Source organism: Myotis myotis, unplaced genomic scaffold, assembly GCF_014108235.1.
Source record: "Myotis myotis isolate mMyoMyo1 unplaced genomic scaffold, mMyoMyo1.p scaffold_m19_p_63, whole genome shotgun sequence".
Classification (NCBI taxonomy): Eukaryota; Metazoa; Chordata; class Mammalia; order Chiroptera; family Vespertilionidae; genus Myotis; species Myotis myotis.
The window spans coordinates 39,958-55,818 of record NW_023416372.1 but is presented as its reverse complement, the minus strand read 5'-3'; the positions used below and the strand labels follow the sequence as shown (position 1 = coordinate 55,818).

The 15,861-nt window shown below is 43.4% G+C and overlaps 1 protein-coding gene across 10 annotated transcripts; it reads left to right on the top strand.

Moving 5' to 3' along the window:
- The first annotated feature begins 1,830 nt into the window (after positions 1 to 1,830).
- On the top strand, positions 1,831 to 13,036 carry CHAMP1 (chromosome alignment maintaining phosphoprotein 1). Of its 10 annotated transcripts, none has more exons than XM_036315893.1 (4): positions 1,831 to 2,003; positions 2,263 to 2,412; positions 5,805 to 5,925; positions 9,511 to 13,036. In XM_036315893.1, the coding sequence occupies exon 4, from the start codon at positions 9,565 to 9,567 to the stop codon at positions 12,025 to 12,027; it is 2,463 nt and encodes an 820-aa protein (XP_036171786.1). In that variant the 5' UTR covers positions 1,831 to 2,003; positions 2,263 to 2,412; positions 5,805 to 5,925; positions 9,511 to 9,564; the 3' UTR covers positions 12,028 to 13,036. The 10 variants fall into 10 exon arrangements, with proteins under 10 accessions (XP_036171786.1, XP_036171785.1, XP_036171784.1 ...); XM_036315892.1 differs by having other exon boundaries at positions 1,831 to 2,045; XM_036315891.1 differs by having other exon boundaries at positions 1,831 to 2,057.
- Positions 13,037 to 15,861: the final 2,825 nt, after the last annotated feature.

Below are 15,861 nucleotides of genomic sequence, written 5' to 3'. Positions count from 1 at the left end.
CAGACCTGAGAGATCAGGACATAGTAAATCTTATTGCTAAGGCCCCCATCTTGGTTCTACTGGCTTATTGGCTTGTTTGTATTTTCGTGATCAAAGACATGGAGATCTTTAGAGCTCATTTTCAAAATTTGTGTTTTAAAACAATAGCTCTCATACATTTGGGTCTTAGGAACTATTTACATTTTCAAAATTATTGGCAGCCCCAGAACTTTTGTCTATCAACTAGATTACATCTACCGATGTTTACCGTATTCAGAATTAAAACAGAAATATTAAAGCACAAGAATACATAAACACATGTTCCACTTACTGCCCTAGTAATAACATCGCCGCATATTACGTAGCCTCTGGAAAACGCCACTGTACACTGAGGAGAGGATCAGAGTGAAAAGGAGAGTAGTGCCTTAGTCTTAATATAAAAGTAGCTACACCAAGCCCAGCCAGCGCGGCTCTGTGTTTGCGCGCCAACCTATGAACCAGGAGGGCATGGTTCCATTCCCGGTCAGGGCTCAATCCCCAGCAGGAGGCGTACAGGAGGCGGCCGATCAATGATTCTCATTATTGATGTTTCTATCTCTCTCTCTCTCTCCCTTCCTCTCTGAAATCAGGAAAAATAAAAATAAAATTAAAAAGTTGTTACACCAAGGGAGAACCAAGTAGGTTAGTCTGAGACACACTCTCACCATAAACCCCAATCCTGGCAAGACACCATACAACCAGAAGGAAACCCCCAATTACCAGCTTGTCCTTGAGGAGAACCTAGGGTCCCCATATCTTGCATCTACTTTTAAGGCCCTCACCTGAGGGATGGGCCCCCAAAACACCTAGCTCTGCAAGTCAGTGGGGCTTGCATCCATGAGACCCACAGGACTGTAGGAAACAAAGCAGCAGTTCTCAATGAGTGCATGGGTACTTGCTGTTGCTGTCACCCAGGGCACAGCACAGAGGAGCAGACAAACATGTCCATCTCCCAGAATTTTCCTGGAAGAGCTGGGAGTACAAACTGCTGCCCGGCTTCTCATTAGCACACATCCAAGTACTGATGCAATCCTCCCTGGAGCTGGGGGCCGCTGGTGGGCCCTGTCCCCACCTTCTCCCTCCAGCTCACTCCAATGGTCAAACCAAGTTGCCAGCACATCTCTGGAGGGAGCTCAGGTGAACCTGGCGGGATGGCTTTGCTCACACAAGTGCACCTGGCGGGATGCCGTTCGCTTACGTTGGTGAACCTGCTGAGACCTGCTGGGCGGAAACGCCAGGTGAGGACCAGTTTGTACCCTAAAGCAGTGGTTCTCAACCTTGGCTGCACATTAGAATCACCTGGGAATCTTTTTAAAATCCTGATTTCTGGGCCGCATCCTCCGGAAATTCTGTTTCTTTGTTACTAATGTTGCGGCCCCACCCCACAACAAAGAAACAGAATTTCCGGAGGATGCGGCCCAGAAATCAGGATTTAAAAAAGATTCCCAGGTGATTCTAACGTGCAGCCAAGGTTGAGAACCACTGCCCCAAAGGGTTCCTATCTACCCCCGCTTTCCGCCAGCGAATCTGAAACGCAAGCCTCCTCCTCGCGCAGGACCTTCTCGGTTGGGCGCGACCAGGCCGGGGTCCCACGCCGGGGCCTGGCAGGAGCAGCGGCGGGCAGGCTCCCGCTCGGCCAGGGGGGCGAGGACGGCGAGGAGGCCCCCGCACCCCCGCCGGCGCGCGAGAACGTCCAGGAGCTGAGCGGGGACACGTCACTTCCGGGGGCCAGGCGGGCTGCTCCGCGCGCCGGCGCACTTGGCGGAGGGTGGGGATGGGGGTGGGGAGGAGGCGGGGAGGAGGTGCCCCCCGATCGGCGATCAGATTGGCCGATACGGAAGGGCGCGCGTGGCCAAACTCTCTTCCCATCAGCCCCGGCCCTCGGGTCCTGCCGCCACGCGCATGCTCGCGCGCCCGGAGCCCGCGCCTGCGCTCTGCCGCCATTCGGAAGGCCGCCGCTCTGCAGGGCCTCGCGGCGCTGCCCGGTACGGTGAGCCCGGCCCCCCGCCGACTTCCGCGGTCCCGCGGTGAGGATCGGGGTGAGCAGGCAGGGGCGTCGTCCGGGCCCGCACTCCCGCCCGCGTCTCCGGGAAGCCTTGGGCGCCCACCGAGGAGGGGCCTGCACCCCGTTAGCTCCCGCCCGGCTGGCGGAAGGACCCGCTCCCCAGAGGCCGCGGGCGGAGAGGACGCCGCGGGACTGGAGGGGGGGCGGGGAGTAGGTAATGTTTTATTTAAACCCTGCAGGGAATTCGGCTCTGGCTCTCGGGGGCGTGCGTTCTTCTCGTTTCGGCCCCGGATGCAGGGTTCTCCGCCCCTAGACGGCGTGGGCTTTTGTCATTGTTTGAAAGACAGCTGGGCAGTCCTCAGAATGGGAGAAATGTAGTCGTGAATCAGGTAAGGGATTCGTGTCCAGAACATGTAAAGAACCTAAACTCAACAACAGAAAGCAATCCAGTTCAAAACTGGGGACAGGACTGTAGGTATTTCTCCAAAAAAGATACACAAATGGCCGGTGAGCACATCAAAGGATGCGCCTTCGCCATCAGTGATGAAAATGAAAACCAGAATGAAGACCGTCTCACACCCATTCGCATGACTATTCGGGGGCAAATCACTATTGATGGCGAGGGTGTGGAGAAATGGGAGCACTGGGCAGTTGCTGGTGGGCATGTAACGTGGTGCAGCCAGGAGCCGTGGCCCACCGCTGAGTAGTGGTTCCTCGGAAATTTAGACAGAGAGTTATTATATGATCCAGCGATTTCACCCCCAGGTGTAAACTCCAAAGAATGGAAAGCAGGGACTCAAATGGACATTGCGCACAGGCGTGCAGAGCAGCCTAACTTAAAGTAGCCAAAAGGAGGAAACAACCCAAATGTCTGTCAACGCATGAGTGGGAGACACAATGTTTTTCACCCTTGAAAAGGACTAAAATTCGGTGACATGCTGTAGTGTAGATGTGCTAAGTGAAATAAACCAGGCACAAGAGGACACATGTACGATTCCACTCATAGAGGCAGAAAATGGGGTAGAGATTACCAGGGGCTGGTGGGGGTGAGGGGAGGAAGGGAAGTTACTGTTCAGTGGGTGCAGAGTTTCTGTATGTGGTGATAAAAAAAATTCTGGAAATGGATAATGGTGATGGTTTTCCAATATTGTGAATGTACTTAGTGCCACTAAGTTGTGCTTTTAAAAATGGTTAGAATGGAAAATTGTGTTATCTTTTACTACTGTTTTAAAGAGTGTATAGGAAAAGGCAAAACTACAGAGACAGTAAGAAAAAAATATCAGTGGCCCTAACCAGTTTGGCTCAGTGGATAGAAGGATAACCTGCGGACTGAAGGGTCCCAGGTTCGATTCTGGCCAAGGGCATGTACCTTGGTTGCGGGCGCATCCCCAGTAGGGGGTGTGCAGGAGGCAGCTGATCGATGTTTCTCTCTCATCAATGTTTCTAACTCTCTGTCCCCTCTCCCTTCCTCTGTAAAAAATCAATAAAATATATATTTTTTAAAAATCAGTGGTGTTTCAGAGCACAGGGAATTGTTATGGCAGTGAAAGTATTCTGTGAAATCTGTAATGGTGGATAGTTGATATTTAGGAATTCCATCCTATATAATAAAAGGCTAATATGCAAATTGTCCAAGTGGTGGAATGATCAGTCACACGCACTGGCCACCAGGGGGCAGACGCTCAATGCAGGAGCTGCCCCCTAGTGATCAATGTGTTGCCACAGGGGAGTGCCACTCCGCTGGCCAGAAGTCAGGCTCACAGCTGGTGAGCGCAGCAGCAGTGGCAGGCGGTAAGGAGTGAGGGGTCCCAGACTGCGAGAGGGCACAGGCCAGGCTGGGGGATACCCCCCCCCAACCCGTGCACAAATTTCATGCACTGGGCCTCTAGTAGAACTATAAAACATGTAAAGTGACCCCTTAATGTGAACTGTGGACTTTAGTTAATATTGGTATTTGTCATTTGGAACATGTACCACACTAATACAGGATGTTACTAATAGGAGAAATAATAGGAATTTCAGTGCCTAGTCTCTACCCAGCAGCTGAATTCTGGACTCATTCTGAAACACCCCTGTGGGAAAGGCAGCATTGCGTTACAAATAGATCCAGAATCAGGAAGCCAGGGTCTTCTGTTGCTTCTTTGGACCTAATTCGTGTGATCTTTCACAAGTCACTTCTCTCACTGAGCATCAGTTTTCTCAATTATAAAGTGAAGATGTTGGACTCAAGTGCTTTGAGGATCCTTCCAGTCCTGTCCTGATCATTGGCTTCCTGTTATGGAGGGCACCTCCCCCACAAAGCAACTTATTTGTCTGTGATTGAGTAGTTCATAAATTTTGATATGTTGAACTGACATCGGTTTTCCTACTGGCTCCACTTGTTGCTTCTAGGGCAGCTTACATATTATCCATAATTCTCCCACTTTTGAAGTTAAGTGCCTGTGCTCACAAATGACATGTTTTCATGCCCGCCATCCTGCTTGCTTTCATTTACAAGTTTCCTAGTGTTAGGGACTCTCTTAAAGTGCCCTTCCTGCCCAGAGCTGGAGACAGTGATCCACTGGGATATTCTGCCAAATGCAGAATATGGAATGCAGTTCTCTATAGTGCTATGTTCTGCAATTGATATTTGGGTTCTAAATGTTTGATAAGTTTTGTTTTGTTGATTTTGACTCATTGTATTGGCTTTTCAAGATCTTATGAAATTCCACTGTATTAAGTTGGTCAAGATAAAATAGAACTTGGATAGATAGCAGAAGTTTATTCTGATCACCACATGCTCATTATTTGCCTTACCTTGAGCAAATTAATGTCTAAGTTTGAGTTTCTTCAAGTATAAATTGAAGTGTTAAAGTAGATGGTCCTTGAGGTCTCCTCTTGTTCTAAAATCCAATGGCTCTAAGACTAGATCATAGCTTGCGTCTTTTCTAGTTTTAAAATTCTGTGAATGTAAGATCAGGGCTCCAGTCTTTATGACAGAGTGTGTGAGATTGAACAGATACTTTCTGAGCATATATCATATGCCAGGGAAATGCAAGGGTTACAGAGGGGAATGGTTAGTCCCTGCTCTCCAAGAGCCCACAGCCTGGTATGAGATGACCATTCTGTAGAGATGTGTATACAGCAGGGGGGCCAAGGAAGATTGAAGAGGGTGGAGATATTTCCAGTATTTAAGAAACAATCCCTCCTAAAGGATGGAGGAACTTGCCTGATTACTGGGTGGCAATATGTGGATGTGAAGGAGAGGAAATACCTGTATAGAGGCCCAGAAGCTTGAATTGTCAGGGAATTACAGGTGAGAAGAAGGCAGTGTAGTCAGGAGCTAGATTGTGAAAAGCTTTATATACACTGTTCAAATTTTGTGCTATAGGTGTTCGAATTACCTTGAGAAATTGTGAGCAGGCAAGTCACATTAGGTTTTTATGTTTGGAAGATGACTGGTAGCAGTATGATGAATGGATAGGAAGGAAGTAAGACTAGTGGCAGGGAGATAAGGTGTCAGAACTAAAGTAGTTGACAAGTTTTAGGGAATAGAGGGAAGGATGGAGAAGGGTTTGGTTATATACATGGTGGATTATTAAAGTGGAATTAGACAGGGATGATGACGTGGATAGTATTTGGTGTCATTTCATTAAAATAAGTACCAGGCTGATTGGATTGGATTCTTCACTGTTGGGGGTGGGGGGCACAATGGTGAGAGAAATAGGCAGAAGTCTATTATAGGGGGCACAAGATATCATAGAGATGGGATTTTGACTGCCCTTTATGTTTTTATTTTTAGGTTCAACTTCTCTTCTTTGTCCTTCTTCATGTGCTCCAGCTGTTTTCTGCCGTTTAGTAAAAAAGCCATGTAAATTGCTGTCCTTTGAAGACTTTTTTAAAAACTTCTAGTAAGACAGCTGGTAAGTCTACTAGGGAGAAGCATGTTGGTCTTTATTTCTTTCTCGCTGTACAAGTACTTGTCTTGGATTTATAAAGTGTTATTCTACCTTCTACCAATATTTCTTTTCCTTTTTTTTTTTTTGCTTTTAACATTTCTTGCTTTTTAATGTTTAGGAGAATATTTTATGATGAGAATATTTTTGAAAGGTTCTTAGAGTTCTTAAGGAAAACCTCTATAAAAGCGTACACAGTCATATATATAAAATGATGTATGAACATGTGCTAACTTTGGAGTTTGAGAGGTAAATTCTGTAACATTTAAAAGATGTGTTTTACATACACTTTTTTTAATTTTAATTTTTTTTAAATTCTTTATGGTGAAAGTTTTACATATGTCTCCTTTTACCCCATTGACCTCTCCCCACCTGCTCCCATCCCCCTATTGTCTGTGTCCATTGGTCATGCTCATATGCATGGATACAAGTCTTTTGGTTGATCACTTACTCCCACCCCCACCCTCCCTGCCTTCCCTCTGAGGTTTGACAGTCTGGTCTGTTCGATGCTTCTAAGTCTCTGGATCTGTTTTTGTTCATCATTGTTCAAAGTATTATATATGTCCCCTTTTTACCCCCATTGGTCCCCTCATGCCCCTCCCCTCCCCACCCCACTTTCCCCCTTCGATCACCCCCAGGCCTTCAGCACCCTGTTGTCTGTGTCCATGGGTTATGCATATATGCATACAAGGTCATTGGTTGGTTACCTCCCACCCCCCCCCTTCCTCCCTTCTTTTTTTACGAGTTTGATAATGAGGCTTAAATAATAGGCAGGTGTGAGTAATAGAAACTTTGAGATTGGCCAGAAGAGTTTTGGTAGCAAGAGAAAGAGGGAGGGCCATTTGGGAAAGATAGGGAATGAATGATTTGGAAGTCTGAGGAGCCATCAGGATGTAATACAGACTGAAAGGGAATGAGAAAGGATGATGTATTTACTGAGTGGCCATACGTGAAGGGTGGAGAGCTGGTGAATGGACAGATTTGGCAGGCAGCAGTTGAGGACAAAAGTAGTCCAAGAAACTGAGGTGGCTGGAGGATGTTTGAGGCAGGAGCAGCTGGAATTAGGCTAAATGGTATTAAAAACAGGAACTAAATTGCAGGAGTATCTATAAAATGTAGGGTTAGTATAAACTTTCCAAAAAGGCAAAAAAGGGAGAAATTGAGTCAATGGAAAGTAGAAATAAGGAGAAGAGGTTGTAGAGCTTTGCCTACTGAAAGGGACCACAAGACTGGGATAACAGTCGGGAAAGAGTATGTGCCCAAAAGGAGACCAGCTCTCTACTGTTGTACTGTGTTAGAGACGTCCATTTATGAGATGTGGTTTTGTTTTATTTTGTTTTTTATTTGAGAAGTTTGCCAGAAGCATTTTAAAAAATTTTCCTGACTATAAAACTGTGCTCAGACATTTCTGTGGGAATAGAAGAAAAAGTGCTTTGCCCTTAAGGTTTATAATCAAAGCCCTGTATTATACAATTACTGGACTTTTTGATGATTAATAGATTATATGAGTTACTATTGGTAAAAGTTGATGGGCAGCATATAGGAAAGGAAGAAAATTGTTTTGTTAATGGGACTATGCTTTATGCAAAGAGGAGAGATGAAGCTAAGTAAGTGCTGCTTTGAAATGAAAAAATAAAAGTACTTTCTCCAAACTGTATATGAATTACTGCTTGAGAAGTTAAGAAAAGTTCCTATAGTTAAAAGTTTGATTTCTTTTATATACAAGGACAATTTATAAGTAATTAAGAAAAATGGACAAAGCCTATCCTAGAAAAGAAATATACATGGCTAATCAGCAAGGAAAAATGTCCATTTCTCATTAAAGAAAAGCACGTTAAAACAGTAGTGAGGTACTGGTTTTCACCTAAGAAATAGTAAAGATTAGAAATTTAACGATACACTCAGTGTTGATGAGGAATTTGGGGAATTGTCCCTCATGTGTACATTATTAATTGGTATGCAATAGTGCTGTGACTTTTTGAGAGTTTGGTATAATGTGTCAATTTTAATGTAACTAGCCTTTGAACATGGTAATCCATTTCTAGGAATTCTCCCTTCAGAAGTACCCTTACATTCAAAGATATGTACAAAGAAATTCAGTGCTTATCTCTGTATGTAAAAATGTCCTAGAAAATGCCCTCTAATTCAGCAGAGCTCCTGAAACCTCTACCTGCCAGAAACTTGGCCCAATTTTGTTTCTAGAATCACAAAACCTACTCTTCTTGCTTTGGAACTTCAGAAACCTGGCCCTGTAATTTCTCTTGAGCCAGAGGGACACCTTCTTTTCCTTAAATGAAAGCAGATTGCAGAACAATATGTTTAATATCCCATTTGTATAGAATGTATTTATGCATTTGTGTATAGTATACATAGAACATTTCTTCAATCACATGTAAATATGGGGCTACCTGGGGAGTGATACTGTGTGAGTATTATATACTGTATGAATGAGTATGTTTCAACTGAGCTTTTGTTACTTTTATCACCTAAAAAGTCTCACTTAAAATTTTAAAAAGTTCTATTTTCTGGCAAGCAAGTTCCTGCCTCCAGGCTGTCCTCAATCTAAATTGCCCTTTGCTTGGTAAGGGCAGCATCTCTGCTCAAGTAATAATTTTAAGCCTAGGATGGCATGTTATTCAAAATCTCTGCTTGAATGTCTCCTTGACAGCTTTCTTTATGTTGCCCTCTACACTCTCACATCCTTACCAATGAAAGCACCATATTGCAAAACACCCTTTTACCCCTGAGTGCTTAGAAAAGCATGGGACACAAAATAATGTATTTATTAAATAAATGAATCAAATACTTTATATTAAGATGGATAAAATATAAAATATGCTGTTTTTTGGTTTTTTTTTTTAAGATTTATGAGCCCTGGTTGGGTAGCTCAGTTGATTAGAGTATCATCTTGATACAACAGGTTGTGGGTTCGATCTCTGGTCTGGGCACATACAAAAATCAACCAATGAATGCATAAATAAGTGGATCAAGTCTTTCTCTCTCAAAAAAATCAATACATACATAAATTTTTAAAAAATTTATGGAGTTTTCATAGTTACACTTAATTTAACAAGTGATTTTTGAAATAGATTTAAAGTTTCTTGCTCAGTCTTAAATAGCCTAACTGGTATTTTGATATTTACTTAGCTTTGTACACAGATAGCTTGTTGATATTTGGGGTTTTAGAGTCAGGGTATATAGCACATGAAGTACATGATTCTGGGGTAAGGCTTGGGTCACTAATAGCTTCATAACCTGGTTAAGTCACTAATCTGAACCTCAGGTTTTTCATCTCTAAATGAACAAAATAATACTTGAGTCAGATTATTAAGAAGATTAAATAGGATGATGTATGTAAACCTAGCAGAGTTCCTGCAACTCAGTTAAAAATTAGTTGCATTTTTTCTTAAACATCTTTTATAGATATATTATTGAATAAATGCATATGTGCGCCATCCTATGCTTAAAATTATGCAATTTTAGAATGGGCTAGAATAGCAGTTCATTCAAGATTATGTTCCCTGAAAATAATTTATTTCTACTTTATTTCAGCACTATTGAAAGTTTTTAAAGAGTATAACTGTGTGTGTTGTAACAGAAAGAAAAATGGAAGTATTTCAGGAACTTCGTAAACCATCAGTACGTTTGGAGTGTGACCACTGTAATTTCAGAGGCACGGATTATGAAAATGTACAAATCCACATGGGCACCATCCATCCAGAATTTTGTGATGAAATGGATGCTGGTGGGTTAGGTAAAATGATATTTTACCAGAAAAGTGCAAAGCTATTTCATTGCCATAAATGCTTCTTCACCAGCAAGATGTACTCTAATGTATACTATCACATCACATCCAAACATGCAGCCCCAGAGAAATGGAATGAGAAACCAAAAAATCAGTTAAACAAAGAAACAGATTCTGTGAAAAGCCCTCCTCCTCCTGAACACCAGAAAATGCCTCCTAATTCAGAACTCCAGAAATCTGTACCTGCCCTTTCCATAGAAACAGAGAAACTTGACCCACTTTTGTCTCCAGAATCACCCAGACCTACTCCTCTTACTTCCTTGGAGCCTCAGAAGCCTGGCCATGTTTCTCCTGAGCCACAGACACCTTCTCTTCCTTCTCCTGAGCCACCAAAAACTACCCCTGTTTCTTCTCCTGAACTTTCAAAATCAATCCCTATTGTTTCTGAATCTCAGAAACCAGTCCCAGTTCCTTCTCCAGAACCACAGAAACTTGCTCCTGTATCTCCTGAGCCAGTAAAGGCTGCTCTTATTAATCCCAAACCTCAGAAACACTCCCATTTCCCAGAAACATTGGGGCTGCCTTCAGCCTCCTCTCCAGAGTCACCAGTTCTTGCTGCTTCTCCTGAACCTTGGGGGCCGTCCCCAACTGCATCTCCAGAGTCTCGGAAGCCAGCCCGGACAGTCTCCCCTGAGCCTAGGAAGCCATCTCCGTCAGAGTCTCCAGAACCTTGGAAGCCATTCCCTGCTGTCTCTCCAGAGCCTAGGAGACCAGCCCCAGCTGTGTCACCGGGTTCTTGGAAGCCAGGGCCACCTGGGTCCCCCAGGTCTTGGAAATCCAGTCCTTCAGCATCAGGACCCTGGAAGCCAGCTAAACCTGCTCCATCTGTGTCTCCTGGACCTTGGAAACCAATTCCTTCTATATCACCTGGACCTTGGAAACCAACTCCTTCTATGTCCCCTGCTTCCTGGAAGTCTTCGTCAGTCTCACCTGGTTCCTGGAAATCACCCCCCGCATCTCCTGAGTCGTGGAAGTCTGGCCCACCAGAACTGAGAAAGACAGCTCCCACCCTGTCACCTGAACTTTGGAAGACGGTTCCCCCAGTGTCTCCTGAGCTCCGTAAAGCAGGACCCCCTTTGTCTCCTGAGCTTCGCAAACCAGGCCCACCATTGTCCCCTGATATTCGAAGTCCAGCAGGATCTCCAGAGCTCAGAAAACCCTCAGGATCGCCAGAGTTTTGGAAGCTTTCTCCTGATCAGCGGAAGACTCCTCCTGCTTCACTTGATTTTCCTGAGTTCCAGAAAAGTTCCCGTAGTGGTTCCCCTGATCTCTGGAAGTCTTCCTTTTTTATTGAACCTCAGAAACCTGTCTTCCCTGAGACCCGGAAACCTTCTGGGCCATCTGAGTCCCCTAAAGCAGCCTCCGATATTTGGAAGCCCGTTCTTTCTATTGATACTGAGCCTAGAAAACTCGCCCTGTTTTCTGAGCCTACCAAAACAGCCCCTCCTGCTTCTCCTGAACCACGAAAACGCGCTCTTTTTCCAGAGCCCCGGAAACATACCCTTTTCCCTGAACTTTCCAAATCTGCTATGTTCCCAGAATCTCAAAAGGCAGTTGAATTGGGAGATGAACTGCAGACAGATGCCATAGATGATCAAAAGTGTGATATTTTGGTTCAGGAAGAACTAGCTACACCTAAGAAACTCTTAGAAGACACTTTATTTCCCGCCTCAAAGAAGCTCAAGAAAGACAACCAAGAGAACTCTGATGCTGAGCTTAGTAGTAGTGAATATATAAAAACAGATTTGGAAGCGATAGAAAGTAAGGGCCAAGAATCAAGCAGTGATCAAGAGCAAGTTGATGTGGAATCTCTTGATTTTAGTAAAGAGAACAAAATGGACATGACTAGTCCAGAGCAGTCCAAAAATGTACTACAGTTTACTGAGGAAAAGGAGGCTTTTATCTCTGAAGAAGAGATTGCCAAATATATGAAGCGTGGAAAAGGAAAGTATTATTGCAAAATTTGTTGTTGTCGTGCTATGAAAAAAGGTGCTGTTTTGCATCATTTGGTTAATAAGCATAATGTCCATAGCCCTTACAAATGCACAATTTGTGGAAAGGCTTTTCTTTTGGAATCTCTCCTTAAAAATCATGTAGCAGCCCATGGGCAAAGTTTACTTAAATGTCCACGATGTAATTTTGAATCAAATTTCCCAAGAGGCTTTAAGAAACATTTAACTCATTGTCAGAGTCGGCACAATGAAGAGGCAAACAAAAAGCTAATGGAAGCTCTTGAACCACCACTGGAAGAGCAGCAGATTTGACTTTTGAAAACAGTGGCTACATGCTCTACAAAGTTGTTTGTTGAAAGTGTAGTTGAATAGCCTAGTTGGGTCAGTAGATGTTGCTATGTATGGTGTATAGTGTTTGTCTCAATAGTGTTCACAGAATAGACATTTGTTATCTTTTTCATGGTCTCTGTTTATGTTGCTATCAATTCAGACTGTATATTCTAGATGGATAACATATCTAATCTCTTTTAAGTATATTTGAATAATATGAAGATATAGGCATTCATTTAATAAGCAAGAGCCAAGTTGTACTCAATTTAAAATAATCTAGTTAAAAAGTGTATCTTTTTTGTGAAACTCATTTCATACCATGGAAATTACTAGTTGGAATGTTTAAGAATTAGGCAAGACATTTTTGAGGGATTTTGTTCTTTTTCCTTAAAAGTATTTTCCGATCATAAAAGTTATTTTGAAGTTTCTATTTGACCATTTTTATAAATCTTGAACAGAGAGTTTCTAGATGTTTATTAACTTTTATGTCTTGGAAAATTGGAGTCTCAGGGTTGCTGATTTTCTGCTAAAAGGGAGAAAATTGAGTAAGTATAAAAAACTATTTGCAGCCTTCTCCTACAGGAAACTGAGAAAGGTGAGTATGATTTTAGGTCTTGTCCTTAGTTGTTTGCGTTGGAGTCTTCCATTCTGTATCTTATCCCGAGATCTGGCCCTTCACTTCCCTGTGAGCTCACACCAATAGATGATCCTTAATTGCCAAATGTGTTAGAGATGTACCTCCTACTCCTGGGCCTTATGTGCCACCTGTTGGAGCTTCACATCAGGGTAATGAGTAGGAATTGAAAGTCTTCCGGAGTCACCACAGAAAATTTTATAAAGACATTTCTGTTTGAGAATGTATCCATTTTTGTTTTTAAAGTTGTTACTGTAAATACCTTGAGCCTGTTCATGGATTATTCTATTCTAAAATATTTTGTTCAAATGTGTATCAACCGAATTAAAAACAAAGGCTTCATGTCGCCAACATCTTCATGTGTGTGTTTTCTTTTTCATTGTATGATGTCCAATTTCTGTTACTCTTTCCTGTTTCCACTTGTTCTCAGCATACTAATTTTTTCATATCTGGAGCAGCATTTTCTCAGCTCTGTTTTCTCAAAGTTCCGTGGTCAGGTAAGTTAGGGAATCACTATACTAGGTGTTCCTTGTGGAGAATCTCATCAGTGCACATAATTTATTAAAGGTTGTTCAAATTTCAGTGTTTATCCTGGCTGTTTCATTTAAACAATGTGAAACATTTCATGCTGTTAGGATTCTGATGTATAGCCAGATTGAAATACTAGCTTTAGTTGAGCCATTTCTGGACATTTTTGAACAGGAGTGTTTTTTGTTTAATGGCATCCAAATTAACATACCAATTGGGAAGACAGTGTTAGGTAATACTGGGAAGGCCTTCGAAGCTTCAGATTTGTCACTTTGGTGAGCATAGTTAGGCAGGGAAAGCACTGAGTAGTTGTCAATTTACACTGAACACCTTAAGAACAAGTTTCTAGTCCTGAAGTTTCCTTCTAGGGATAATGCCAACAAGTTGGACAGATAAGATATCTTTCATATACAGTTGTCGTTTTCGTTGTACTGATTTGATTAAAATTATGAATGGAAAAACAAAGGGTCTTCAGTACCCAGAAACCCTTTTGAAGCCTGCAGTCTCAAACCAACCATAGTATGTGCATAGATTCATAAATACATTTAAAGAAAATTATTGTGAGCCGAAACCGGTTTGGCTCAGTGGATAGAGCGTCAGCCTGCGGACTGAAGGGTCCCAGGTTCGATTCCGGTCAAGGGCATGTACCTGGGTTGCGGGCACATCCCCAGTGGGAGGTGTGCAGGAGGCAGCTGATCGATGGTTCTCTCTCATTGATGTTTCTAACTCTCTATCTCTCTCCCTTCCTCTCTGTAAAGAATCAATAAAATATATTTTTTTTTTAAAAAAAAAAAGAAAATTATTGTGTAAAACTAGCATTACTGTAACTCCAAATCTTGTTTTCTATATAATTTAGGAAACTAATACATTTAAAAAATTTTTAGTTTGTGTTTTGGGGCACACAATGTGTAAAGATGTAATTTTGTGACATCAAAAATCTAAAGGGGTTGGAACAGCTGTAAAGGAGCAGAAATTTTGTATGTTATTGAAGTTAAATTGCTATAAATGCAGATTTGAATATTATAACTTTAGGATGTTAATCTTTATGGTAACCACAAAGAAAATTGCTATATAGTGTACTCAAAAGGAGGTATAGGAATTTAAACATTTCACTACAAAATCAACTAAACACCAAAGAAAAAATACAAGAAATGTGAACAAAAAGATAAACATGCTATATGCTTTATATGGTACTAGAGGCCCGGTGCATGAAAATTTGTGCACTCGGGGGTGGGGGGTTCTCAGCCCAGCCTGCGACTTCTTGCAGTCCAGGACCCCTCAGGGGATGTCTGACGGATGGCTTGGGCCTGCTCCCTGGGGGTATTGAGCCTAAGCTGGCAGTCAGACATCCCTCTGGCAGCCTGGGAGCCCTCAGGGGATGTCCACTTGCCAGCTTAGGCCCGCTCCCTGGGGAGCAGGCCTAAGCCTTTAGTCAGACATCCTTAGTGCTGCTGCAGAGGCAGGAGAGGTTCCCACCACCACCGTTGCGCTGGCCAGCCATGAGCTGGCTTCTGGCTGAGCATCACTCCCATTGTGGAAGCGCACTGACCACCAGGGGGCAGCTCCTGCATTGAGCATCTGCCTCTTGGTGGTCAGTGTGCGTCATAGCACTGGTCATTCCACTGTTAGAGTCAATTTGCATATTACCCTTTATTATATAGGATAAGGCATATAGAAAACAAATAACACAGTGTCTCATTTAGTGAATGAGGCGGAGGCTTTCTACTTCATCAAGAAAACTGGATGCCCAACCATGGCCTGAGGGCCATTCATGAGCCCACCTTATAGGAGGGAGCAGGGCCTTTTCTAGAGAGAGTGGGGCTCTTTCTTTTCTGCCAGGCAGAACTGGCTCTGATGAATGACCACTGAAGGTTGACCAGCTGGCCAGGGTGAAGCAGGTGGGAAGTGACAGGCTCTACTGACTCCCCAGTGCCTGGTACATTGTAGGCACTCAATAAATACTAGTTGAGTACATGAGTGTATGGGCTTTTCACACACATGCAAGTGAAAGGCAGCCAGGAACTTGACACTGGCCAGATGAATTCCTTGATGCATGGCCAATGTATAGTGACAGTGCAAAGCCAAACCTCTTCCAAACAGTTTTGTTCCTGTGAAAAGGGGAGAGGGGAAAGAGGGCTCTGTGCTTCAGGCAGGCTGCCCTAAGAGTGAAGGTCACCTGCTCTTGCAGGTGAAAAAAAGCAGGGCATTGAGCATAGAAACCGGCCAGGTCTTGGATACTATTTGTGGTTGTTGGATACTGGAACTGCAGGAGGAGCCCATGACTTCTCTCGTGCCCAGCGATCTGTATGAGATTGGAAGCCAGGCTCCCTCTCCAAGCAAGGACTTCCCCCACCTGGTCATTACCAAAACTGAGGTAAGGCACTGACAAAGGTAAGTACATGCTTTCTTGGACGTTATAGCTTTATACTTGATAAGCACATACTTCCTCTTGTGCTGGGAATAACAAGCACAGTGGTTAAGAGCTTGGTTTGTGAAGTCAGACATACCTGCCTCGGTTGCTTAGTGGGGATGGCGGGGGGAGGGGGTTGTGAAGTTGAACTTGGGCGTGCTGTTATCCTCCTCTGCAAAATGGGGTAGACTTGTAGGACCTACAGCCTACGACAGCATAAAGCACTCGGAGCACTTAGTAAAGT